The sequence below is a fragment of the Anopheles coluzzii genome, chromosome 3 (assembly GCF_943734685.1).
Source record: "Anopheles coluzzii chromosome 3, AcolN3, whole genome shotgun sequence".
Lineage (NCBI taxonomy): Eukaryota > Metazoa > Arthropoda > Insecta > Diptera > Culicidae > Anopheles > Anopheles coluzzii.
The window spans coordinates 81,472,867-81,500,691 of NC_064671.1; the positions used below are offsets into that span (position 1 = coordinate 81,472,867).

A 27,825-nucleotide genomic window follows, 5' to 3' on the forward strand; every position below is an offset into this window, starting at 1 on the left:
ACAGTGCAGGTTATGCGTTTAGCTGATTCATAAGTTAAAGTTTCGATAGAAGTCAAAGTAGTAATGATCAGTCATGAATGCCCATCAAGCATTGATACTATCAATACAGCGTTAACTCCTCCATGATAACAGTAACTTTCATAGAGTATATTTTCTATATAGTTTTTATTAAAATAAAAGACTTCAGTATAATATCGTCCGATATGCTCGTTTCCTATACAAAACAAAACCCCATCAATCAAATATTGAAATTAAACAAAATTATATACATGTTTCACATGATTCTGAATTACTTTAAGAAACCTACCAACCATACCAAGGATTAAAAAAGGCACAAGCTCAAAAGCGATATACTTTTCATTTCTAGGCACAAAAATTACATGTAGCAAGTGTTAACTTCTTTTCAATTAAAATAATAGATTCTAACTCTATAAAAATTTCTCAATATTTTCTATACCCTAAATTCAACGGAGAATATTCTTATTTACATTATTTGTCTTAGTAGATGTGTTAAAGGTCTCTGAATCATATTACAGAAACCCATATACAGTGCTGTTGATAGTTAGTCACCTGAAACGAAAAAGGAAAAGCTATTGGAATTCATTAACAAGTTTCATTTGAACCACTCGAATGAGTAATCATTATTTTTATAAAAGAGGTAATACTCAGTTTGCTTTCTAAACCACAACCAAAACATAAAATAATTTGTTTACTATTATAATTTCACTCAATATTGCCATTCCCAATGCGCAATGTAATTGACCGACACGTAATCAACCGACGCACCGGTATCATTACCTTCCGATTTACAGACGTTCGCATCACTGCTTTACGAGATAAACAGCTACGCCGGCAAGATGTAGCGAATGGCGTGTAATTGTAAACAACTACTCCCGTGGATAACGCACGTAAGTGCGGCGGGGAAGTGTCGTTTCGTAGCACGAGGTGCAGCGGCAAGGTCACACGCGACCTTACATGATTGATCGCGTCAGTTATAAACAACAACTCACTCGGCACAAGGCATTATCAGACCACAACACAGTGGAGAGTAAGCGGTACGGTGTGGGTGGTACCACAGGTGTATAGGTAAAAACAAAAGCCTTCTGTATATGGTGACTATTGACTCAGCGCAATGTGTGACGAATCATTGCCACGCTAAAGCAAACACTGATCGTACGATACTTCCTCCGGGTAAAGACAGAGTTGACGCTCACATTACTGCCATGATTCACGCTCACAAAACACACCGGTGATGCAAAAGCTACGTTGGCGGGCGAGGATATTCTCCCAAACATCGGATGTTGCCGTGTTTGATCATCGATTTTTTCTGCGAATTCCATCTCGGTAGCATTGTCGGGTCATCGATGCGTCTAAATTCGGTCTTCGGAATCGGAATCGGTCGACGAACGGTGTACGTTAGTGTGCGTATCGGCGAAGCGCTTGAGCCGAACGGACCGGTACGATCGTGTTTAACGATCTTTTCAAACGATCAAAACGAAAGGAGAGGGAGAGAAAATAAAACAAATCTAGTCTTTCTATACTGGAACGGAGCTGCCGGGTGCTGCGTTCGAACGAGAAAGTTTGTTTTGGTAGCTTCCACTCAGCGATCGAGTAGAAACAATACGCACTATCGCAATCGAAAGCATCATGGATACGTTGCATTTGCCGGCTAGAGGAGCCACGTGCTCTCTATATTGGTGATATCGAGCGTACCTCCACGTCACCGACTGGTTTGTTGGCGTGAGTTGGCGATACCTATACACATGTTGGCGCCACGGTAGGTCAAGTACGGTGAATGGCGTTGTGACGTCACTCATCGTATGATTTTAACGACTGTATGCGGCCCCGCACAGGTAAACCGTACAATCATCATCAACATCACGCGATCGTGTTTCATCGTCCGAGCTTTGCAGCAATCGTCGGTAGCGAAAAAGGTGCGACGTGTCCGACTTACGGCGTGAGAGCCCCCCCGTACCACACACTTTAGCGACGTGGAGGCTCGGTCTGGAGGCTACACAGCACAGCTACACTCAAGGGTGTGCTTAGTCAAGGCACGAGTTTGCTGTAAGTGTACGACGTGTACCGAAGAATTGCCCTACAGTGCTGAAAAACGATAAACAGTCGACCGGACACACGAACTGACATAAGAAACGATGTTCCCTCAGGGGGTGAGTTTGTCAATGAGACTTGCATCAGCCAATTCCTTCCCCCCCATTTACGAATGCTTCGGGTGGGGTAATTTTGATGTCGCCTGATAACACCAACAACAAGTTGTTTGTAAAGTATCGTTTCGAAGAAGCAGTGATAAGATAAGATGCCTGGGTATCTTAGAGCTTCTGCGGAACCGGATCGCTGTTCATCGGAAACGATACGGTTAGGTTGAAGTACGTAAGCGCAGCTCATGACCGGAAAGTACGCAGTAGAGCTAGTAAGTCGTCACTCTATCGGTAGCAATGGTGCAATGTGTTAGAGTTGCGAAAAATCCTCAAACTCTTTAACCCCCGGTTATCTCGGCACTCGGTGGTGATGATGCCAAAACCTGCATCATGTCGTATCGTATGTTGTTTTTTCCCCCCATTCAGTAGCTACTCACACAGCCAGCCACAGGCTGTAGGAATGTCGGACGATCACTTTACACTTCTTCGTATACGGTCGTGTTTTTACTGCCACTTCACAGGGTGGGACTGCAGGAACCTGATAAAAACGTATTAAGAACATCGGTTCATTATACTGAGGCGTATAGTCTAATGATGATACTTTTTATAGATTGTTTCTGAGACGTTCTCAACACGCGTCAACCCCTTAATCGATGCTAATGATTCGTCGAAGATTGAAGTTAATTATCTTGAGCTCTAAAATAAAATAATTAATTTGTGAATTAACTAAAACTTTTTTTACCTAAACTTACCGCTAAATGAGACACATTGTACCAAAACAACAACGTTCTTTGACGTACATTAAAGTAACGCCTCCAGTGCCCACTGAAGGAAACGAGGTTCGACCCAGCGCTGCGCTAGAAAATTCTACGATCATCTTCCCCATGTTTGGGGCCACCCTGTTTTCGCACACCGTGCTCGACGTCATCGTTTGCTTGGCTATGGGGTAAAGTACCTGAAAGAAGCGAAAGAGGAAATACAAGTATGACGCAGAACGCAGAGGGGTGTAGGCACGACGGCGTAACGAGCGCCCCGCAGCCAGTAGCTTCGGTTGCCAACGGTTTTTTTCTACTCTCCCATGTGTTGGTGCAAGAAACGACCGACGGGCCGGCGAAAAAGCGCGTTCGTATAAAACTGTTGCTGTTGAATCGTTGGCGCGTTATTCGCGTGTCTGCCGTCTGTCTGCGTTCAGCCGCAGTTCGTCGTCGTCGAAACTCTGATCCACGACTGGTGTCCGACGCTTGCGAAGCCCGTGTTCCACATCACTGATCGGCGGTATCCGATATCCGACATTGATCAATATTCGGCAAAGGCGAGCGGATTTGATTTCGGTCCTGACGGGTGGTGGCTTGATCGATTGGCGTGTGGTGGCGGCTCTTAGCCCTTGAAAGAAACACCAACTACAGCAGCCTTTGTGGAAGGATAACAGCTTCAGCAGTTTACAAATTGCGTCTTCCTGAGTTAGTTTCATTGTAAGTTGAATGCGCGCGCTGCGGCAAATACGATGCAAAAAAGAAGTTTGTGAAAACAAAATCCGTTAGTGAGTGAAATCCAACTTAGCAGTGCTCGGGATAGAGAGTATCTACACTCTATCTCTTACTGAATGTCGGTTCTGCCCGGGGTGGTTGGTGTTGGCGCGAAACAAGCTAATTTTACGCTCAATTAGCGTCTGTGTGTTTCTGGTCTAGTAGAGAGTGATCGACATAGGGTTTGGGGAGCCCATGTACTTCCTTCAGCGAGTGTGTGCTTCAGTGGTCCTGTTAATAAGTTCTGCATCTTGGTCAGGGTGGTGTACTGTTCGCTCGCCAGGAATTGTGTGCATAATGATACTCTAAAATAGAACAAAAAGAGCAGTTTTATAATACTCCATTCAATTTCCCCAAAACTGGTGATAAAGCATTTTACTAAAGTATTGCGTATTGTGTTTTCTTCTTCAGATTACCCGGTGTCCTTGTGCAAGTCAACACAGAGCAAAATGTCTAAAGTGAAAGTTCACAGCAGCAAGGTGCAACGGCTAGAATCGGTCCTGAAGTTCACCGTGACCGGTTTGACGCTGCTGCTTTTGACAGTTCCAGTGATGACAGTGCAGCAGGAAGATAACAGCGTCGTCACCGGTGGACCAACCGCCCATCATCCTCATCATCATACACGTCACCAACGGCACCAACTCCATCGGGATGGTACCAAACAGCAGTACGATGACATCGGCGACGATGGAGGTGGTGGTGGCGACGGTGGTGGTGGCGGCGGTATTATTGAAAATTTTCTACTCATCGACTACCTGAACGATGGCGAGCGGGAACGGCGACTCCATTGGAACGGGGTAGTCGGCAAGGAGACGAGTCTAGCCGATAGTAGGTAAGTTATCGAACCATATCGATTGTGATGAGGATGCCCGAATTCTTTGCGCCCAATACTCGCTGTGCACCGGCGAAGGCCAACAGTTGTGTTGTTGATGCTTGGAAGAATGACTTTACAGACGCTCTGGACATCTGGAGCCGTCCTTTGCATTAGGCAAAATGGGGATCTTCCGGAGCCACAGGGAGAGAGCACTTAAAACACCCTTCGTACCACACCTATTATGAGCGTTCTGAAGTGACCTTTTTTGTCCGGCCTTACCACGCGAGTGAAGTATTTAATTGCTGTCATCATCACCAGTTACCTGGTCCAGTGTGGGTGGTCAGTGCGATAAAGCCTACCGGATTTTGGAGCAATTTTGGAGCAAAGTTTGTGAATACTCCAACCACTCCAATCCACGGTGCTGGAGCTTCGGTGAGTGATGGAAAGGGGGTTTAATTGTTAACCAAACAGTTCCGGTTGTTAGGTGCACCTACTTGAGAAATGGAATGTCCTTCAAGTTGCTCCCTCAAGATTCCTGCGCTCTATTCGGTGAGATTTCATACCCGAAGCTATTTTTTGTGAAATTAGCAAATCTTGTCTAATTGACCCGACGCGTCTAACGCCGCCGGTAAAGAGGTGGTGAGATGGTGGACAGTCCCCTTTGAAATAGGTGCAAATTGGTCTCAACCAATGGATGCTCCAGCACTTCTGTAATGCATCTTTACTCTTACTCAAGAAAAAAGATAAAGAAAGAATGGAACATCCACTGCAAAACGCATGTTCAAAGTTCCAGCCCGGTGACCAAATTTCATTTTCTACCAGTTTTAAGTTTTAACACGGGCGGAAATAGAACGGAATTGATCGCGCTATCATCGCGCAAACGTGCGCATTCATTTGAATGGCAATCGGGGTCCACCACTGGACGCGCATTTGAAATTTCGCTTTTGGACGGGTTTTCGTGTTTGGCTTGCTATCGCCAAGCCGTGAAATCCCGAAAAAAATGATACACACACACATACAGAATGTGGTTTTCCAGCATTTGTAACCTGATGCGGTGCAAACATTTGAACCGATAGCGTGATTTTTGTTCTTCTTCGTTCTACACGCGCGCACAAACTGGTTTGCTGCTGATAAGCCTATATAATAAGGTCGTAAAGAAGGGGCTTTTTTCGTATTGGCGTGGCGTGATGTTGAACTTGGGGCGGGAGGGTGCAAAAAAAAAGCTTTATCGACCAAAGTTTTCGATGAGCCGATTAATATCAATGGATGAACGCTGGAGAATGCTACCCTGATGATGTAGTTTACCTTGACCGATTGGAGAAGAAGAGGTGGAAAATTGCAACCTGAAATAGAAGAAAGAAGTTGAACGAGTATTAGAATTGGCTAGAATTGAGCTGTAGCTGTTTGCTTTTTGTATCGATTACACTACAGCTATACGATCATCGATTACAATGTATGACAGGTTTGGTTAGATCGTGTGACAAAACCTCAGCAACGAGAACCCCTAATGCAACTGATACGTTGCTTTGTATTTGATCTACTATTTAGCGCCAACATGAAATCATCTCTCTCTCTCTCAACCTCTCTCTCATACTCTCACACACTCGCTCTCTCCCCAATCAGTTTCAATCGATTAGATGCTTCAATCAACCGTTGCAATTCAATTGAGTGGCGCCCTCTATGTTGCCAGTGCGTGCGATAGCGTGTACTAAGGCTGCCTAGCACACAATCGTACGATTTGCCAAAAATACTACCACACACCGCAACGGGCCACAAACCGTATCGGGCGGGTGCGAATCTGGTCTCGAATTTGGAACTATTTTTAAACGCCCCGTCGCCGGTCGTTCGGTGTTCGGTGGAAATAGATCATACGATCGTACGACGACAACAACGACGCCGACGATCGTTCAGCGTGACAAGCGTCACTGTTGTACTAACAGCTCGTACTACCCACCCTCTCTTGCGGTTCCTCTCTGCGCCGCCAAGCCGTTAAGCCGCGGCGATACAATTGCATAATTGGGCACGAGCAACGAGCCACGGAAGGTCAAGCGAAAATCGCAATGTATCACAAGACGAGCGCGTTATTACACACGGTGAGCAATGTGCGAAGAAAAAAGTGCAAGTTTGTTGTACTATGTGTATGTGTGTGTGGGGGGGGGGTGTTTCCTTTTTTTCTGTTTTTGCTGCCCAGTCGGTGCGTGTGCGTGCCGGGCCCATTGTAAAGATTTGTTTACAAACGTTCATTAAACTAGAAAAAAAATCGTAATGTATTCGGGGAAGTCAGGTTTCGCTCTCCCCTTGAGCTCAGTTTGTTTCTCCCAAAAATCGAAACAATCCGGCACTGGCGCTAAAAATAACGGACGGGACTATTCGGGTGGCGTTTGTGGCCTGGCTGTAAATGTCACAGCTAATGAGTCGAGGTGTTCAATTTCTGTGGAAGTGTGGCGTGATCTGCGGGCTGTTTGTGTGCGAAATTGTGATGTAAAGCGCTTAAAAAGAAAACCGAAACAAAAAACATTCGATTGACATTTGTGTCGCAGCGGGCAGAGCATTAGGCACTAATTTCCGTGAGCGACAGTGTACGCACTGCAGGCTTGGGTTTTCGGGCATTTGATTCACAGGAATTGAACTCAATCGAACTGTCCCGGGAAAGGCGTGTTTTTTCTGCATCTTTTTCTTAATTCAATCGATCTGCTGGGGTCATCCGGGCGGGAATGAATGCTGCAAAACGCAAGTCACATCAGTTGACCCGCCTTTATTGGCAACAATCGAAAGCTGTTCTCATTCCCATTAGCAAACAGTGGAAAGATCCCAGCGCAGTGAGATAGTTCAGGGAATTGAGTAAAAAACAAAAAAATTGGCTTACACCGTGGCATTGGCTTATATGCACAAAGCTAGCAATGGCTTAAGTAACGCACGGGAAAAACACAGAGCATCGAATCAATCTATCCATCTCGTACAGAGACCTTGACATTCAGCCAATCAAGCCCCATCGCAGGGCCGCACTTGAACGTGAAGAATCACAAGTGGGAACTGATAACATCCGCATCACGGCTTTTAGATGTCACGCCACGCGGAGACTTGCCTGATTGGCGCTCCTGGGACAGTAATCATTAGGATGACCCTTTCTTAAACAGCTCAATTAGTAAACAGCGAACAAATGTGTCGAAAGGGAAAATGCTTTTAGAAATAGAAGACGAAAAGCACATGTCACCCGCGATGAGTTCTCCGCGGGTTATTAGCATATCAAGCAGGTGGAACACAACATACTTGACCCGATCCAATGCCACCGGTGTGCTGTTGACTTGCCGGGGTGCATTGTTTGCACGGAACAACAACCCCTCCACCAACCAGTACTTGTTTTAAGAGCTAAACAAATCTTGCTCACACTTTGCTCCCTTCGCTGAAGTTGCTCTACAGTGGTTCGCTGCACTCTTCAGGACGGGGTTTTCGGTCCTACCCTTACCCTACGCTCTGCTTGCTTCATTCATCCTCTTTCCCTTTGATCCTTTTTTCGGGCACATTTTCATGACATTCTACAGCCCATGGAAATATGGCCAGACGACGATGTTGACGATGATGAGCTAGGCTCTGATGGTGGCTATTGTTGTTTGTTCCGTGATTCTTGAGCGCAAAAGAGGGACAATTAATATCACCACCATCGCGAGCCAACCCGCCGAGTAGCGCACACATGATGCCTTAGAGCCGGGAGAGGATAATGAAAACATTAAAAGCAATTGCCACTCCGGCGCAACACAAAAAGGGAGCGCATGTATGCAGGGTGTGTGCTTGTTCTTCCCCCGGCAAGGAAGAGACACAATTTTGCGGCCCACTTTTCCAGACTTTTAGCGAAATGAGCAGTAGCAGGACGCGTTGGTCGCTTTTAAGGTAGAGTGTTTCGTGCAGGCCTACATGCAGGGAGGGTCGGTGTATGAGGGAGGATCGGCCTACATGCAGGGAGGACGGGGCAACAAGAGCGAATTTGTATCTTTTGTTTGCAATTTGATATGGCAATCCCTCTCTCTAACATTCCTTCCGAGGGTGACGCTACCCTAAATTTCTGCCGGGCGTTAAGGTGTCCGGGAAGCTGCAAGCAGACGAAGATGGGTATGCGATTAGGCAGATTTACACTTAATTTAATTCCCAGCATAATAATAATTGCCGCATGGGAGTTCTCACCATTTGTTTGCGAGTGGGGAGGAGGTCGCGTCGGATTAGCGACGGTGCGTTGCTTCCATGCGGGTCTTGCCTTGTGGAGTTGAGCCAACCCACAGAGAAAAAGACATGTACATCAAGCGGTGTCAGTGTCGCTGGTACAAAGCTATCCATTTGTGCAAACATTTGTCTTTGCGGCTTTAGGCTTCTGCAAGGGAATAGTGATAGGAAAAAGAAACCCTGTTAGAAACAGTTCACTGAGCGGATATTTCTCATTCAAACTGTGATAGTGTTACCTTCCCCCGGAGGAAGTAACGTAGACGTCCGCTTCCTAAAACTGAGAGTTGCAAGCGCGCGACGATCGGTAGTCCGTTCGCCCGTTTCATGCCACGGACACACCTCTTCTTGGGCCTCTTCTGGTAAATGGCAAGCGAAAAGATTGAGCTGACCGCGCATGTTGTACGGGCTCTTGCCACGTCTGACGTCACGAAACATCGTACGATACTTTTTCCGACGCAAGGTTTGCAGGTAAGCCAAGAAGCAGTGCCAAGAAGAAAATTCCCCCGTCTCATACTACACGGGGGCCACCTTCGAGGAGTTTCTGTTGCTGTTCGTTGGCTTGTTGAGGAGGCGGCGGGGCAGCGTAGATGTGCCGGAATGTGTACACAGACAGGCAGGCTGGCAGGCCGGCGGGTAAGCACGGAACATGCAAAAAAGAAATACCGCTTCAATGAAAGCACTGCTGCCCTGTACTGCTGAGGTAGGCTGCCAATTCGAACGCCTAATTATAGACCCACCGGATGGGATGATCGTAGATTTCGGACTGCAAAGATAGAGAGAAAGAAGAATAAGAAAAAAAATGAGGAAAAAACCATCACCACTAGCATTGGATACTTCGGTTTTGCAATGTGTGGCGCTACGGTTCGGCGAAAGTCCAACGCGTAAACCAGTCCATCAACTGCGTACATTTTCGCAGACAGTTTTGGCGACGTGCGCTGCGCGGTGACTCAAATGTACTCGGTAGGGGGCGCTCCCCCCGCTCACACTCACGTAAATAGGCGTGTTTCGGTTCAGTGCCATGCACGCGGTGGTACAATACTTGGGCACACACACACACACAAACAAAACGGGGAGAAGTTAGCGCATGATCAACCAAAACATGCTTCCGATGACGTTTACCCACATGTGACACTCGCCTGCTATGACGAGGTGGATTTGGGAAAAAGTGGAGCAAGAAGTCGATTTTGGAGGAAATTTATGCCCTCCGCGGTGGTTTGCCGCTCTCCTCGGCAAAGAGAGCAAGAGTGTGCCAGAGAGCGTGAGAACAGTTGATCAGTTGTTTTGACAAGCGATTAAATGGCTTGACGGCGTCACGTGGCGCGTGGGGCCAGCGTCAAGTTTATGGATGTCGCCGGGTAATAGTCTGGGTGCACGCCTTTTGAACTGATCCCAGTTCTGAAGGGAAGTTGAAGTTGAAGAGGTCTTGTTATTTGCATAACCTCAAAACATTATTGTAGAAGCGAGCTCATAATTCGCCAAAATGGGTTTCTATGTGCCCCATATTGCTGTCACATTGCTCAACACCTTCGGAGTTCAAGATGTCCCCGTGGAATAGCGTTTTGGGGGCGACCTAACGGTCAACAGCCCTTTTTGCCGATGGCGATTAGTGTCCATTCCGGTAATGTCTTCCAAAACATGGCACCATTTATCTACCAGAGGCATAGGACAGCACCCTAACCCCATAATCCCATGCATTCTGGAGCAGAGTGTTGCAACTGCTCACAGAACGGCTCCCAAATGTCAGCATATTATCATGTTCGTGTTCTAGGACCCATGTTCCATCCCACCCCTCTACTAAACGATTAACGTCTTCCCAAGATGTCACATCTTCTCAACTGGATACTACATTTATAGAACACGCATGTATATCCCACGGCTTAGCAGCTTGTCCAGGGATCCAGAGATCGCTCTTTCGTCAGATCCGCAGGTATCTTAAGCAGCCGCGCCCCGCTTTGACGGACAATTAAGCTACGGATTATCCAATAAATTTGATCACTAAATTTTTATTAACTCCGCGCTCCGCTCGAACTCCCAGCATGAAGCATGAGGTGCGACGACGGTAAAACGATTACTTAATTTACGTCGGCTAGCTCACGACACAGCCGGAGGGAATTGTGACTGTGTGAGCTGTGGCTGTTACAGCAGGTTGAAGTGCATTAATGTTCTTCTTTATACGTTTTACTTTCTCCTTCATTCCGACTACGTTTTCACAATGGAGTGATACCGATCCGTATCTTGAAGAACGGTATCGGAGTTTGAGGCTGTTGTTTGGAAATTCCGTTCATCGGACAACATAGAACTGTTCGGTTGTCTATCAGGCAGCACACTGTAAGGTATGTCCACAGTAGGAAACGGAGCCTTGTCTACTGCTGCTGCTGATGCTGTACGAATCATTAACAAAAAGAAAAGAAATGGCAGAATGAAAACAAGACCCTTTCTTTCCTGCCGACAGGAAGGACAGCTATGGAGCGATCGTCTTTAAATTAATCGTCCCGTGACAGAGGCTTGTCTTATTATTGGAAAATTCTTTAAACCCAAACAAGATGATGATCGTTTGCTTCATTGTCACTCGTCCGCTACACGAACGATGTGTCAGTTATTGTTTGAAAACAAACGAGCAGGGAACGGTAAGTCACAACCAGCCACTGTTGCACGAGCTACTCTTACTCGCCGGGCACAGAGACACGTGTGATGTTAACCGACGATTGGAGCACGTTTTCCTGGCTCCCTGGTTGGTTGATTATTTTCAAACCGATGTTCATCCCGAGCGCGGTGCATATATATTGAATTAAAAATAAACGGAAGCATTCTTAAAGATGCACTTCGCAGCGACTGCATTCGAAGAATCCGGCAGAGGCAATCGTTTATTTGGATTAGTTGGATGGGGAAAGGTTGGAGAACCATTGATTATTATTGATTATTATTAGCGGAAGTGCACAGAACAACTCAGCACCGAGCGATTCTGATGCTTCGAAGTGATTTTGGAGTCGAGAGGATCTACTTCAAACGATCGTTCTGCGATCGTAAATGTTAATAAATCGATGAGTCTGAGAGCTTGGCGGGAGTTAATTATTGTTTATGACATAGACACTTAAACATAATATACGGCAATGACCCGAATGATTCTAGATCTTGGGAGGTTCTAGAAGTTTTGGTTCTTGGTAGATGCTTGTTTAGGTTTCAATGGGAAAACTGGTATATACGGTTGAGTATAAATTTAAGAAGTGTCGTAAGGCTTATCAGTGAGCAGCACCAGTCAGTACAAACTAAAGGGTAAATTGAATTCTAGTCTCCAAAGCTGACGAAATTCAAAACCAACCAACCAGCAGTTGTGCAAACCCAGAAAATAATATTTGGGAAATATTACAGGAAATAACAGATGTTGGATCTTATTTCTTGAAAGAAACCACAAAACTATGGTAAGCCAACAAAAAAAAACGAGGATCTTTCGCTATTTGCGGTCACATCTTTCATCTGTTGCTCGGTTGATGTATGAAGTCAGCCCCCTGGATGGGGTAAAGCAACAGCCAAACCTAACCTTCACCGCACCATTTACGAGGCGGAATTTCGCTGATATTGATTTGAACAACAACATCAAACAAAAAAAACAGTCCGGTACCTCCCTATCGCGGGTTAGTTCCTTTGCGTAGCAAAAAAACAAAACCAGCAAACTATTTTCAGCTTAGGCAAGCACAAATTTTACGCGAGACCTTTCTCGGCGCATTCCGAGCAATCGAAAAAGCGTCCGCGGGTCCGTGCAGCAACCCGTTCCACGCGCAGCTCCACATGCCGCTTCCATACAAGGCAAGCAGTTGGTTATTGTGTGTGTGTTTTCGCGGTTCAGTTCGTGGCGTCCTGCAAGCGTTAGCATTATTTTTGTTATGAGAGAGTATGCGCCGCTCTCGTACACATGACGCATGGCCGAGAGGTCGGTCGGTATACAGCTTGAGCAACTGCCGTACCTCCGCTTCTTCTTTGCGCCTTTCGGAGAGTTCAAGGTAATTTAATGCGATTGCAAACCCCACCACGGGGCAAGGTTTTGCAGGCACAACCGAAAACGGTACATTTTTCTCGAGCGGGAGGAGGGAGAGCATTTCGGGTTCAACATCCGCAATTCGCGACAACCACAAGACGCCGGAAATCGAGTGCGAAACAGTGCCCACACACATACACACACAGTACTTCTTTGGGATGCGGGATGTTCTTGTCGGACGGATGTGTCCTGCATCGACCTGGGCATCGACCAAAGCATCTAAAATGTAAAAAGGGACAACCTAATCGGATTTGTGCTAAGTTGTCCTGCCCGAGCGACGGGGCCGTCGTCTATACTCTACACGAGTTACCCTTTAAGTGCGGTTTTTTCAAATTCAAATAAACATTGCGTTGCTTCCCGTAGTACCCACCAGGGTTGTGCGGTTGGCAGCACTCCGTCGGTGCCGAGTCGCCATATTTAACACTTCATTTTTGGAGTTTGATTTAGAATCTTCTGGCAAGAATTTGATGTTCCTATTTTCTTGGAGCTAGCAGCGCACATACATTACAACCGGGGAGGGTTTGCTTAATCCAGCAAAATCCTAGAATCTTTCAATGGCATTAGCCAATCGTCTTAGCCGAAGGGGGGAATAATAAGTACGACCTCCTGCCGAATTGACCTTTTTCACGCGAGCCTGATTTCCGTGCACTGTGTGTGGGTGCAAAAAACAAAGCTGCTTGTTTGCATTTTTGTTCTTGGGTTGTCCGTTAGCCTCGGTGCGATCCAATTTGGTGCGTGGACGAAGTGGAACTTTCCCAAATTTGCACACCGTTCCACCCCAAAAGCACGCCTCACTCACATTGGGGTCGTGAAGCAATTCGAGAAGGTTTCGAGTCGGTTTGCACATCAAAGCGCATCGGGTCCAATAAAGAAGCGATGAAAACTTGCACTCAACCGTGCAGCTTGCAGAGAGAGAGAGAGAGAGAAAGAGAGAGAAAGGATGACGATTTGAGTCCTACTCGCTGTAGTACGGTTTGCTCATGTTTGCTCGATTTTTCCTCCGCTTTGAGGGTTTCAGGTCCGTAGGCGAAGACCGCTCTGCTTTCAGTGATGGATGCAATTTACGAGATTTGGTAACTCTCCAGCTCCAAAACTATATGGACAGACAGGGCTGACCTCGTTGCGGTATGCTCCTCGAGCGGGCAGCAGTATGTTTCGTTCATTTTGTGGCTGTAAATTTTACACACTGTCAACACTCTGAGGGGGTAGCACCAAGCAAAGGGGAATTGGTCTTTAAATCGAAACCGAAAACAAGAATCGTAACCTACCACGCGATAATAAAACAAACTCTCTGGAGCATCTCATCAGAGCGGCTGGGAAAAAAAGCACGAGCCCACTACTCTCTCTGTGATGGTTGTAAATTATTCTAACCTTTCTTGGTCTGCGCTTGAAGAAGAATTTCGCCCCGTGGGCCTTAATTGGATTCCGATCCACCCGTGGGTCCCTGTGGGACTGTTGGACTGGCGTGACATAAACGATGCCCTAATGAGGAACGCGGCGAGCCACAAGCGCTGTTGGATCGATACGAATTTATGATCGCCATGCGCCACGCGGAGGTGATCGACGCATCGACACAAACCGTAGATCGGCAAAAGAGGGCTTAAAGTCCAGCGCACGCCTGCATCGATCACGCGCTGTTTGGCGTACGATGCGCTTTTTACTCTAGAATGAAAGCCAAGAGAGACAAAAAAAAACTTGGCATCAGAAACATTACCGAACGGGTCAGCTAAAGTAGGTCACCGTGGGCAGAGCGCATGTACATGACGATGATGATTGTTGTTAGCTCGCTTTGAGCAATACGCACTGCGATGATAGCGGTTCTGGCTGGTTCTGGCTGACTGGACCTAGGCGAAGAATGTTCGTGAACTTTCGCCTATTAAACGCAACGATCGTTCGCGAATTCGATCCATTATTCCAGTTCGGTCCAGTAGCGGTTGGAGCGATACGAAGAAGCACCCAGCAGAGGTTATCAAGGGTGTGCTTCACGGTTGGTACGGTGCCTTCAAACACACACACACACTGTCTGTAAACAAACGAAAGCAAAACAACATAAGCAATCATACTAATGAGATGTTTTACGTTTTTTTCCTTACTTCAACAGCTCCAACAAAACGCTCAGTCTCTGGCAAATGGCTACCCACAAGTACCTGATGCAGATCATCTACAACAGCGAAGGTCAAATGATGGACTGCGAGTACGTTCGGCAGCGCGATATGTTGCATCAGTTTCGGGACCGCTTCTTCGCCGAGTTTGCCCAGGCACGGGCACGCAACTTTAGCTCGGCCCAGGGCGGCCCCCAGACAGTGGACCGTGCCTCGCTAGTGTCCATCCATGACTTCCGGCAGTATCTCGAGCATGACATCGTTACGCCCGAGATGGAGGAGCTGCAGTACAATGTGTACGAGTTTCCGGCCGGCGTACCGGCCGCCCAGCAGACCATCGATGCGTTCGGCATGCGCAACCTCACGTACATTCCGCTCCGCGCCGTTGCCGACATACCGGCCGAGCTGCTGGAGCAGCTCAACTTCCCGCAGCTGAAGCAGCGGTGCAACGTGCGGCACATGCAGCTGAAGGAGATTGCCACCGGTCTGCGGAGTGCCGATCCCGAGCACAAGCGGATAGCGAACGAGAAGTTGCAGAGGTAATAACCCTGCGGGACATTATGTTCAAACACACGGATATCCTTGCATTCCCTCACTACCGGTTGGCTCCTAACTAACAAAAACCTCCCATTCGTTGCACGGGAAATCACCCCCTTCCTCCTATTCACCCACCACCAGCACTCTCATGCACCCACCACATCGGTATATAGCGCACCGTTCGAGTTCCCTTTTAGCATGCACCAACTCCAAAAGCAACTCCGTGGGGGTTCTGTAGACCTCACAGCCACACCACGCACTACACGCCTAAGGGCAACCACATTCCATCGTGACTTCTTTTTCGCAAAAACCTTCCCGCCTCCTTCATAGAGTCCAATTTTGGAAGTTTTGGATCAATGTCATTGCAAAAACAAAACCGCGGGTCAACATTCAAAACACACACACCCTTCATCCGTCCTCAAACCATCATTCAAGTTCGCTGCTTGACGTTCATTCAAGTCACCCCTAGTTGGTAGCATGAACCTTATAACACACCCGTGCTGACCTGCTTTTTGCTGGTCATTTTTACTAACCCAAAACCCACCTTCGTTTGCCGTTGGAAGTTGCGAGCTGAAGGAAGGACATTATCACTGAAACTCCTAGCAAGCAATAGGCAATGATGGTGTGCGACCGAAGCGTACGAGTAGGAGACTACGAGCAGGTCCACCTCTTCCGTACGACCCCGGAAGCTTGTACGAGGAGTTCTGCGCTTCTATTGCCAAAGCTGTACAAACAGGGAAGCAAATCGGCAAATCGGCGTTTCACTTTCTGTTGCACGTCGTTTTACCCGTTGTCGCATCGCACGGGTGTGCTGTGTTGCAGCGACGGGACCAGCCAGCCAGCGATGCATATATTCCGGGTCGTGACGGGTTTGCCCATAAATCAGGGGAGCCCTGAGAAACGGCTCAGTGTTGACTTTTGGATTTGGTACGGACGGACACCGCGGCGGTGGTGCAGGAGTGGTTTATTTTCATCTTCTCTCACCGCTTTCGCCCGTCTCGGGTGGAATTTTGTTGGTTCGCGCATCACTGAAACGAAACGGTAAAGCAGATGATGAAGCGAAGATTGAGTGACCGCAACTACTTGGCAGCGATGAGTTTGATGATGAACGATGATGACGAAAGATTGTCAGGTGGTTTTTGTGTTTTGGTGCGACGGGTGCAATACCCGGCGCACGATTAATCATCGATCGTTGAGCAACAGGTTGTGGGATGTTTGGTACCGTTGCTCTACCAGCCAATCGGTGCGATCGAATCGGGAAGTTTTCTTTTTGTCTTCCGGTGTTGACAAAAAACATGGAATAGGGTCTGTTTGATGTTGCATTTTTGTTTTCAATGGAATGCAAACTAAAAGCTTTAACAGTTAATTTGAAGAAGAAAGATTTTTTTTAAATCATTAACTTTAACAAAGCAGTATTCTTGTTTTACTTTTAGTATAACTCTTTAACGAATTTCATTTAAATAAATGCAAGCAAAACAAAACCATTTATAATTCCATATCTAATCATGGATGAGAATAAAGCTTTAACTAAATCAAAAGTACGATAAAAGAAATGTATAAATCTTAGAGAAGTTAACAAACAAACAGGAAAATTCAATGAATAATAATAAATAGGCAATCAAAAATAATTAAACACGGTTTTAAGGAAGAATATAATAACTAGTTTGAAAACAACAGCAAAACAAAATGGTGAATCAAACAAAATAATACATTTTGCATGACCAAACAGAAAAATGCAAATCATTTTACTAACAACTTCTAACTTTCTTTGGCTGAGGTACTAAACCCTTTCAATCTCCAAACATTATTCATGATTTTACCCTTCTATTAACATGTTCAGTTCCTAGAGGTGTTTGGTTTTTATTACCTTTACTCACTTTAGTTACCTAGTTACCCCATTTGCAAATAACCTTCGTTTTTTTTACGATCAAGTTAATTAACTTTCGTATTTTTATTTTATTTTCGTTTTCTTATTTCATTGCGAATGTGCGCGCAAAACGTGTATTATTTCCACTGACTGACCAACTCACTGACACTGTCTGCTCTCGGATGGAACTCATTCAATTACGGCCGGCGCTACATACAAATTTGAACTTTAAACTTACCACCGTACGCGCCGTATGATCGTCAGGCACAAGCGTGCCATTTCCGATTGGTTTCTGTCGCCCAACACGAAATGGTGCGGCAAGGGCCATTCGGCTTCCGAGTATCGGCAGCTGGGTGGCGCATCCCGGGCGGACATGTGCTGCCGGACGCACGACCATTGCAAGTACATGATACCGCCGATGAGCACCAACTTTCAGACGTTCAATATCCGGCCGTTCACGATCAGCCACTGTGCCTGCGATTCGAGGTTAGTTTTGGCGCTGAACACGACGGGGGAAACGGAGGTCTTTTTACAAGGCAACCGTATGAGTTTTATGGGGTTTAAGCTCGACACATGACAGAAAGAGTAAGAGTACGAAGTAGGCACAAGCAAGACTGATGTTTTAGGTACGATTCTGCTTCGAAGAGGTCTTCCAAATCCATCCCGTGTGAGGTATCCAGTGCGCGAAAAAGTGCTGGAGTGTTTGCAGAATCATATCTGAACCAGGTAAGCCTAAGGCGTTTGAGAAGAGTGTGATGGTGATGGTCTTTAAGGTTGATGTAATCATGCTAATACGAGAGTTCGAAACGTTGTGCAAATTAGCTCAAGCAAGTTTCACCCCAAAAAAACTCGATATCTTCCAGGCGATGTTAGGTCGCGGTGCATAAGTACCTGATTTTCCTGATGATCCTTCTTTTCAGTACTGTCCTTTCTCTCTTTACCGTCCCTGCAAGAAGAGAAAGGACGGTCTGGTGTTTCCTTCTATTTCCTTTATTTCCTTTACCTAAAACTCCAATCTCGAAATCAAAACCCTCCATATACCACCAAGAGCCACGTTTTACCAAAACAAGCAAACAGCACTTACCCATAAGTCATTATCAAATATTCCAAAACCTCCAGACAGCGCCGCGATCTGTCCAGCATGATGCGCGTCCCGGGCACGAAATGGTGCGGCAAGGGCTGGAGTGCCCGTAACTACGTCGACATGGGCGGCTACTCCAAGGCCGATCGGTGCTGCCGCCAGCACGACCTATCCTGCCCGTTCTGGATCCTGGGCTTCGAGACGAAGTACAACCTGTTCAACTGGCGCGTCGGCACGCTGATGCACTGCGGGTGCGACGAGAGGTAACTACTGCCGTACCGGCCGAATCGGTACCGAGCTCTCCCTCCTGTGTTGTTGCTCTCTCTCTCTGCGTGTGTTATTATGTGCCATTATTTTACAGCCTTCACAAGTCTTCAGTTTACAAGCCGGTGGTAGGATATTAATATTGCACCCAGCGTGGGTATTATCTTGTCCGCTGCACAATATTGGGGCGGACCCTTGTTCGGCTGTTCGGAGCTTCTGGTCCCGCGGCGAGGCACCTACGAAAGAATACGAAAGAAGGCGAAAACAAGCGTACCATAATGATTAATAACCTTTCTCCTGCACCTCACACGGCAATTGTGGTCGGGTAGCGAAACGACCTCACTGCGATTCTGTGCTGCGAACGGGGAACCGGGATCGAATTCATGTGATCGAAATTGATTATAATGAATGGTGCTGTCGATGATTTTACAAATCGTTGCAACGACTTGCCTTTCCGTCACTGTTGCGATCGCGATGGTTGGTAGGACCTTGCTTTATTGAATTGAAACATCACTTGTGCACGCCGCACGTAAGATTCCACGCACCCACGGTCGAAGACATCAGGGGAATTCGATTACGCCGATACCTTGTCTGATTGATCTGGAGCATTTAAATACATGCCACCGTCTGGACGGGCATTCCGAGTGAAAGAATTTTGTTCCCACCCAAATACCGCGTCCGCGTTTGTTGGGCTCGGGTGCATATTAAGGCCGACCGGTGACCGGTGACGGGTTGAATTGATGCTGATGGGATATTAACGAGATCAATATCTGGGGAGTTCCGAAAAAGGGTTACTACCATCGTCACGCCCTAATGGATTTCATCATATTTTCGACAGCTTAGCCTGATGGAAGAGCAGAGTTAAAATGTCCGTATCTCAATTACATGGTTTGATAATCGCGACTGATCCGATCGCGTTGTAAAGCGATATTCCAAGGTAATAGTGTGAATACATAGATCAATAATTTTACATTCAAGCTTCCGTGCAATGGAATGGAATGAGCCTTTCGTATGCAATGGAATGGAATGAAAGGCTTATGCATCATTCTTCATGTAAAGAGTTCCTTTAAGTGCCTCTTTGATGAGGAAAGTTCCACCACCAACATGAGTCTACAAAAAATATCCTAACGCGTAGCTAAATCGCTCATTACTGTCAGATTTTGGCTAATTAACACACAGTCGTACGTAGAAGGGCACGACACGCCCTTTGATGGTGTTCTAATCGTAGCCGTAGCTTCCTTCTGCTCGTAATCTTTACTTTGAAGGGGGAAGATGCTCCAGCAAAAGAGCATCCCAAGGAATTCTGCTACCCATCATCACGAACCCTCTTGTGTAGGAAGTTCAGTTCATCCTCCGCTCTGCGGTGGAAAGATTTAGGTCAATATGTAACATTGCACATCGCGCTAAGCAAGATTGACACAGTTTCACACGCATTTGTTTACTCAATAGCCTTCCAGAGCGAAGCGAAAAGAATGCTTCCTTTATCTTCCTAAGAAGATCTCGTTACTCCGGGCCAGGTAGAATAAAATGGCCCCCAGCAGTATGTTCCACATGTTCCTATTCACCATCGAGCTGCTACTATTGATTCCTTTGATTTTAACTTCTTTGCAGCGTGAATGCTACAATTTCTTCTGGTTTTTATGAACTCTACATGTTTGTTTAGGCTTCCTAACCTCGAAGGGTCAGGCATCTTTCGAAGGAAAAAGAAAAAAAAGAAAAAAAGGACTTCCACGACCAGTTTTAATGATGCGTGCCCTGTTCTCCCTTGTTCACACCCATTCTCAAAAGCCCACCGGACGAATATCCACGAACAGCGAGGAATAAAAAGAAAACCATGAAACTAAGTGGTCAAAGGCTGTGTGCGTTCTTGGTAACGCACCACGCTTCACAATGCTTTAATGCTGACGCTAGTCTTAGTTATTGTTCGATTCCCCCAAAACCCCTGCCGTGAGGAAGGCGCCATTTGCTCCGATTGCACCAGGGGTCGGACAGGGACAGGGATTGGTTTGAGTTTCGTGTGCGAGAAGGGGTCAGGTCTCGAGAATTGATTGACTAAATAGAGTAACAAGAATCCGCCGCCGCGCGGCAGCCTGGTAGGTGGTAACCTTTGCCGACCGAGCTCGGTGAGAATGTCCGCCAGGATGCGAGAAGCAACGGCGTCGGCATAAGCCTACAGTGCGCTTTCAGCAGATCCATTTTAAAGTCGTTGGCAGATGAGTGATGCAATGGTGAATGAAATCGTTTCGAAAAAGATCACCCCAACGGGAAATGAGATGCTTGTGCTGTTGATTGTTTGTCGAAAGCGCTGATAAATTATGATAACTTTGTCTGGAGTATGGCTGGCAGTACCTAGAGGGAAGGATAGCTTTAATGAAGGTATCTAAGGTCAGTGTACTTCGCTCAATGGTACCTCCCAATCAATAAGTTTGTCGTTGAAATCTCTTGTAGTTGTTAAACCACGCTTAGAAATAATCTTCCTGTGATGCTGCTCGCTGTTAAAGATAAAGCAGTAGTTATTAATTTGTCGATAACGTACGCGTCGTCCAGATGTGGGTTACTATTACGAGCAATTTTTCATGCCGCATATGCCACACCGAATCTCTTCTACCAACAGCAAGCATAAGAGAAAAAACCTCCACAACACACGTTATTAATTTACGGACCAATCAATTCATGGGCACTTGAAGCTAGGCAGGCGTTCTGCTGTGGAGATCCGGTTAAGAATATCTTACCAGGAGAGATTTAGGATACAAAATATGTTCTCTATTGCTTGACCATTACGTCCGCTCTTGCTTAATGGCTCGCTTGGGATAGGGTCAACACACCTAGAAGACACGGGGGAAAAAAGAGTTAGTCCTGTAATGAAGCAATTATGTGCCGTGAGCTTCAAAGACGAAAGACGCAGATATATCAGCGGCAGCAATATGATATCGAGCTAGAGGAGGTGGAAGAAATGAATGAAAGTAAGAAATGTCATTGGTCGTTGGAATTCGGAACCGATTTGTTCTGTTGGAGTGGGATTGGGGAGAGCATCCTAGAACATAGAACATGTGCTGTTGGAGCACTGCTATGGGTGAAGATTTTTATCAACGTAGACGTACAAATTGAACAAGAGTGGGAATTAATTGTCATGATCGTATCTCGGGCTTGCCCGGGCACCGAAACATATCAAGTAAAACCTGCTCATGATGAAAGTATGAGCTGGCGTGCGGGGACGAAAGCATTGATTCTTTCCGTGTGCATCCATCATCTGTTAGTCTTGGTCTTTGGGTATTTCGATTGAAGAGCTCACCGGCTGCTCGTACGACAAAATGCGCAGTGTCGCTTGCCCGGCAAACACGGTTTTCAGGCTTCACATCCCAACCTTCCCTGGGACGTAAAGACACACGCCACGCCAGTCACCATTGTGTCTGCAATTTATGGTTTCGCATAAATACGGCCACTAGCACCTTTTCAGGAAGGTTTCAACCTTTTTTTTTGTTTGTTCATTGCTTTGAGGGCAGATTCGTTCCGCCAGTGGTAGGCCTAGAATAAACGACTCCATGCCCATGGCATCGGGAGGTGTGAAAGCCAGCGAAAGCGCGTGCAAGAAAGTGATACCACTCGAGCCGGCTCTCAGAAGCAGTTAAGATGGGTCCTCCCTCTTCCTATAAGTCGAACCATCCCACCATTCTTCCGCAGTTGGAAGCGGTTCGTTTCGTTTGCTCTAGATCCATCCTCCCGCCACGACGCCGTTGTTGTTGCCGCTACTGTTTCCGGTAATTTGGCTAGATTGGCAAGGAAACACGTACGAGGAAGAGGCAGAGGTCTCGTACAGCACCCGAAGCGAATTCAGCCGCAAAGGGCTGAAAAGTGGACATCTGTCATTGATTTCCGAACCAATCGCTGCCGCCTCTTGGCTGACCTGGCCCCTTCGTTGGCCTGGCGCACTTCAAAGTGCGAGTGGGCACGGGGGATTGGGTTTGCCTTACTCTCTCGAGTACCAAGCATGTTAAGGGTAATTCCAAACCGTCGATACCAGCTGGCCCGAGCGATGGTGCCACCCTTGCGGTCGCGCTAGATCATAGATAAATTTGTCATATTCTATTAAGCGTTGCATATCGACGACGACGAGAGGGTGCCCTTCTTCTGGTCCGATGTGTTTGATTGATTGTATTCCAGGGCTTTGTGGAACGGTTTTGGGAACGAAAACGTTAAAATTGAAAACAGACGACGGTAAAAGGCAACGGTGTAGATAAGACAAACAACGGGCTGGATTGTTAAACTGGAGCTTGATTTGCCTACTAGCGCCGTCTTCTTGATTGCTGAATGTGTGAGAACATTTCAGGAGCTCATATCCGAAGAGAATTTTTTGAATTTTTACTCTAAAATGCGACACTGAATCTACTAAATTACAGACACAAATTTAAACAAAAGCTTGCCTTCAAAACTGTACCATTTAGCCACTCGACAATGGCTCCATTCAAGCGGCAATAAATGTTCCCGATCAAAAGATAGGGCCACACCGCCAAGTTGCAAGCTCTTCTTGTTGCGAAAGTGACGCCACAACCCGCTCAAGTGCATTTGATCAACACAGGTCCAACCACTGGTACAGTTTATGTTAGCAAACATCAATTATTTCACCTCAAGACACCGCAAAGCAAGGCAACAAATCATCTCCGGTTAAAAGTCATTCAATCAACAGCACGCTTATCCACTCGGCTCAAGTGCGCCGCTAAATGGTTGCATCATTTTTCGCGACTTCCGCTCCGTTCTTTAAAAAAACCCCTCTCCCGGGTTGCGGTGCAGGATCTTAATTAAAATCACAAACTTTACAAACCGATGCAGGTGGATGATGGGTTTGTCTTCGTATCGGTGGGCGTTTTAGTAAGCAGACTTTGTGTAGCACGAGACACACTCCTCTGTGTGTGAAGACTGATGTGCAGCAGTAGCAGCAGCAGCAGACAGCATCTTGCCGACAAAAGTGAGAGCAAAATGGGAGGAAGTTTTCGTCCTTTTGTTACTCTGAATGTCTTTCTTTTTGCTCTTTAGGGATAGGTATTGTAAAAAAGCAAGCCCTTTCGCAGGGTAAGACCAGAGCAACGCAAAAGAATTGCACATTGGATTTTCTAAAACAGCATGTAACACTCCTTACCGCTTGCTACACGTCTCGACCGGAGGAAAAAAGGGAACCGTAAAACGGTGCATCCTTTTTCGTGTGTGTAGGTTCGGCAGGTGAACGTAGCGAGGACATTTGAGTTGTCTTTCTGCTATAAAAATGTCACCAGCAGAGCACCTTCCACAGTAACCCCACTTTTCGCAGGAAGGTTTGGTGTTTGGTGCGTCTGTTTGGAGTTGGTTTGTTCCTTCACGCGGTTGACTTCAGAGCAGGATCGGAGGTCAAGTTGAATTACGACACCGTTCGGGTAGTCCACTATTCCGGACAGCATCATTCCGACACCACCAAAATCCACTACAATGAAAACAACAAAAAAGGCTAATGAGTCAACAGACAGTGTGTCCTATATGTCCGCGGCACGCTAGCAGCTCTTGGCCAACACAAATCAATGCCAAATGTGTGTTCCCCCCTTCTTGGTTTTCGATCTCGTGTTCGACGCCGTACGCCGTTCGTCTTAATGACGCTCTTGCAGGACACGCGCGATGATGCTCTGTTAATTGCTGCATGTGCGTTTGGCGATTTTCGCGATTAAATCGCCCTTCCCGCTAGACTCTAGGAAGACTCAAGGTTTGGTCGTAATTTTGTGTGTCCCTTTTTGGTAGCGTTCCGGGGCCACTTCCGGTAGCGAATGGCGCACCACAGCCCAATGAGTGCTAATGGCAGTTTTATGCGTTCGGCAGGCTGGTTGAATCATAAAATCGCAATTGCGCAATGCATTGCCGAACGGTCGTCCTGGTGGTGATTTACTTGAGAACTTTGATCGCCCATCTCCACGCCGAGATTCGCTTATTCCGATGTTCTTGGTAGAAGGACAGTCAAAAAAAGAGTCCACACTAAGGTGTAAAGTTTCCACAATTTATGAAGCGTTTTCAATTGTCCTTCTCTTTTCTATCGATTGTTCTGATCTGAAACGCAAAAAAATGCCATCCAAGAGATTAAAAGAATAATATTCCCCGTGAATCATTCACCGTAAAACTATTATCCATTCCAACGGACACCCTCTCTGGGATGCATCGAGATGTTCTCTCATCGATAAGATAAGCATCGTTTTTAGAACGATAATCCGTTTAAGAAATTAGATTTCGCCCCATATTTCGTGTTGTTCATCATCGCCTTCATCGTTTTTGTGTAGCCGACGCATCGGGAAATGTTAGCAAACGACACGTCACAAGTGATCAACACTTTTTCGAACCAAAAAATAAAGCCAATATCGAAGATTGTAATCTTTATTGCTCCTGCCGTCGTCGTGTTTCGTCTTGAGATTGGCGACGTCTATTGCTTCGAAATCATCTCAAAAGATCTACGAACCCCGAAAGAAGACATCAGTTTACATTCCAAAAGGGTCGTACGATCAGCGATGCATGTCCAAGCTCTCTCCTAGAGCTGGAGACATGTGCAATAAAGTGATTAGATTTTTACGACACACGAAGATTTCGATCCGTACTGCGAGAGCAGGGAGGATTAGGGAATTTCTGGTTGCTTTTTTTCTGTGTTGAACTGTTTAATTTGTTTCCTTTTTGTTTGTTTCTATTTCATTTTTATTGCAGCTAGTCACCAGTCACCGAAATCAGTCTCTCTTGTGTGCCCAATTGTACTGCTTTCTCTTTCTTTTTGTATTTTTTCCTCTTTTTCTGGGATTGATTACTGTTTTACTAGCTAAAAAATCTTTTCAAAAACATTAATAATAACTTATATTTTACCTTCTCTTTACCTCTACTTGTTTGCAGATTCCGCACCTGCCTGAAGCTGGCCGACTCCAAGGACGCCAACCTGGTCGGGAAGCTGTTCTTCAACGTGATGCAGATGAAGTGTTTCGTCTTCAAGCCGGAAACGGTTTGCACGAAAAAGTCCTGGTGGGGCACCTGCGAGCGCAAGGGCCGCCGGAAACGGGCGGTACTGCGGCACAATCGAAAGTTTTAAGGGCAACCGTGTGCAAAACCTGTAAACATGAGATTTTAGTTATTAGTGCATCGCATCTGCCACGTGGTTTTGTTGGGCAGGGTTGCTCGCTAACTCGCTGGGGCATCCCATATCCCCCCGTTTACCAAAATGTTATTTATTGTGTACAGATTACCTTATTTATTGCTACCGTTTTGTCCATTTGAAAAAAAAAACATCTTAAAAACTCGCGCCTGGGGTCGCACCATTTGCAGCTTGCTTGTTGTTGAGTTGAACGCGCGTTCTCTTCTCCTTGCTCTAATGGCTGCAAATACGTGGCACCAGGGCTTGTGCATGTGAGTTCCAACGGATTCCTATTAGCTTTGTAAGGCAAACACACACACAAACATACAAACACAACAGCAATAAGTGACAGAAAAACAAACGCGGTGATAAAACAAATCGGGCTAGGATGTAAGGATTAGAGTTGGTAAGGCGTGATCGTGATCGTGTGACTATTTAAAAAGTAAACCGAGTATTCATCAAAATAGCCACGCATACACACATACATCTACATCCACATCGAATGATCTGACCTAATGTAGGCTGAGAAAGTAGATTACTGATAGTAGTAGAAGTATTAGCGAATGTTTGATAAGCATTGCGTAAGCTCTGTTTCTCCGCATGACCGTATAGGCGTATCGAGAAAAGCGCATAGATTCCATGACATAAATTCATTTAAAACAAAATCAACCGATCGTATCCAGATGGTAAGCGAATGGTGCGTATTTATTACGGAAAGTCCTGAACTGAATTGTGCTCCGAGGAGGGGTTTTGGACCTAGGCATTCTTGGAGACTCAAACATACTAAGGAGGTTCGGAAGCTAAAGCGTTGCATTAGGGCCTGAACTCATTACCCTGCCAACTATTGAATTTATGTTTTTTAGTTGACAAAAGGCGTGTTTTTTTAATTGAACTGTGAGAAAACTATCACACAATCAACTAAAACCTATTCAACTGATTTAGTTCTGACTGTAGTACGCAATCTAAGCGAACTGTTCACGTGCCGTTTGCGCGTTTGTAAATATTAGACATAGACTAGGCAAAGATCTGTGAAAACAAACGCTTGAAACGCTTTGATTTGGTGTAAAAATTAGAGGTTAGCATAATTTAGTGGTGTACATAGTAAGGTAAAAAGTGGTTAAGTCGAGAGAGGGAATCAAAACTATAAAATAAAACTACCATTGAAGTGTATACATCTGAGACGGGCGTGTTGAATGCTGTTTTATCGTTAACGGATCGCGTTGGAAAAACCCACGAAATACGGCAATATTTATATGCGTATGTATAGCACAGCGCCACCAGCACTACCGTAGACAATTATTGTAAAAGTAACACTAGTAGACGAGGGTAAGAATAGTACCGCACAAACACACATACGAAACATCCTAAATGCAAACTGTTCAAATAATCTTGTTCCAATCAATATAAACTGTCCTGCATTATTATAAGAATAATAAAATCAAATGAAACTAATAATTGTTGAACGTTTTTTTACTGCTGGCAAAAAAATGGATATTATCTTTTGTAATGGTTGTTTGAGGTAAGTATAATCAATCTTCAAAAGCAATTAGAAATCTCCGTTTCCAGAAAACAACGTTATTTCAAGGCGAAACAATAAACACTGTTATGATAAAAGAGAGTAAATAAATATTCAATTTTCAATATTTAATAATTCACTGAATTATTCATGAAAGCATTAAAAAGACTTAGAGATAAGACTTTTTACAGAATTTATAAACCGGTCAATGGAATTTGCATCGTCAAGCATCGTATGATATGATATAATCGGTAACACACCGTACTGATGACACGCAAGGCCACGATTCAAATCTACTCTTCATCGCGTGCATAAAGAGAAACTTTTCCGTCGAAATTGTGAATGAATGAATATTAAACATTGATAAGTTGGAAGATATCACTTGCATTAGAAGACAATAGTAAGATATATTAAATTATAGAGAAAATATGTTATTATTATAACATGGTAAAGCGAATTATTCAACTTGGACGTTAAATAAACATACAGAATAAGGACAAACATGGTTTGTCGTTTGTCTCAATGGATATATGATAACAATTCCATTTTTGTAGGTGATGTTATGGTTCAATATCGTATTTCAATTTTAACACT

The 27,825-nt window shown here is 45.6% G+C and overlaps 1 protein-coding gene across 4 annotated transcripts in view; it reads left to right on the plus strand.

Moving 5' to 3' along the window:
* LOC120955998 (uncharacterized) overlaps window positions 1–27,170 on the plus strand; it is a 30,481-nt gene extending 3,311 nt beyond the window's left edge. The window contains exons 1-6 of one of the 4 annotated variants that reach the window (XM_040377313.2): window positions 2,971–3,628; window positions 4,094–4,514; window positions 14,846–15,385; window positions 17,515–17,736; window positions 18,370–18,594; window positions 25,481–27,170. In XM_040377313.2, the coding sequence (XP_040233247.2) occupies window positions 4,132–4,514; window positions 14,846–15,385; window positions 17,515–17,736; window positions 18,370–18,594; window positions 25,481–25,673 (1,563 nt within the window). In that variant the 5' untranslated portion in view covers window positions 2,971–3,628; window positions 4,094–4,131 and the 3' untranslated portion in view covers window positions 25,674–27,170. Of the gene's footprint in view, window positions 1–2,970; window positions 3,629–4,093; window positions 4,515–14,845; window positions 15,386–17,514; window positions 17,737–18,369; window positions 18,595–25,480 lie in introns of those variants that run through there. The other 3 variants (XM_040377310.2, XM_040377312.2, XM_040377311.2) reach the window with 3 other exon arrangements.
* The last annotated feature ends 655 nt before the right edge of the window (window positions 27,171–27,825 follow it).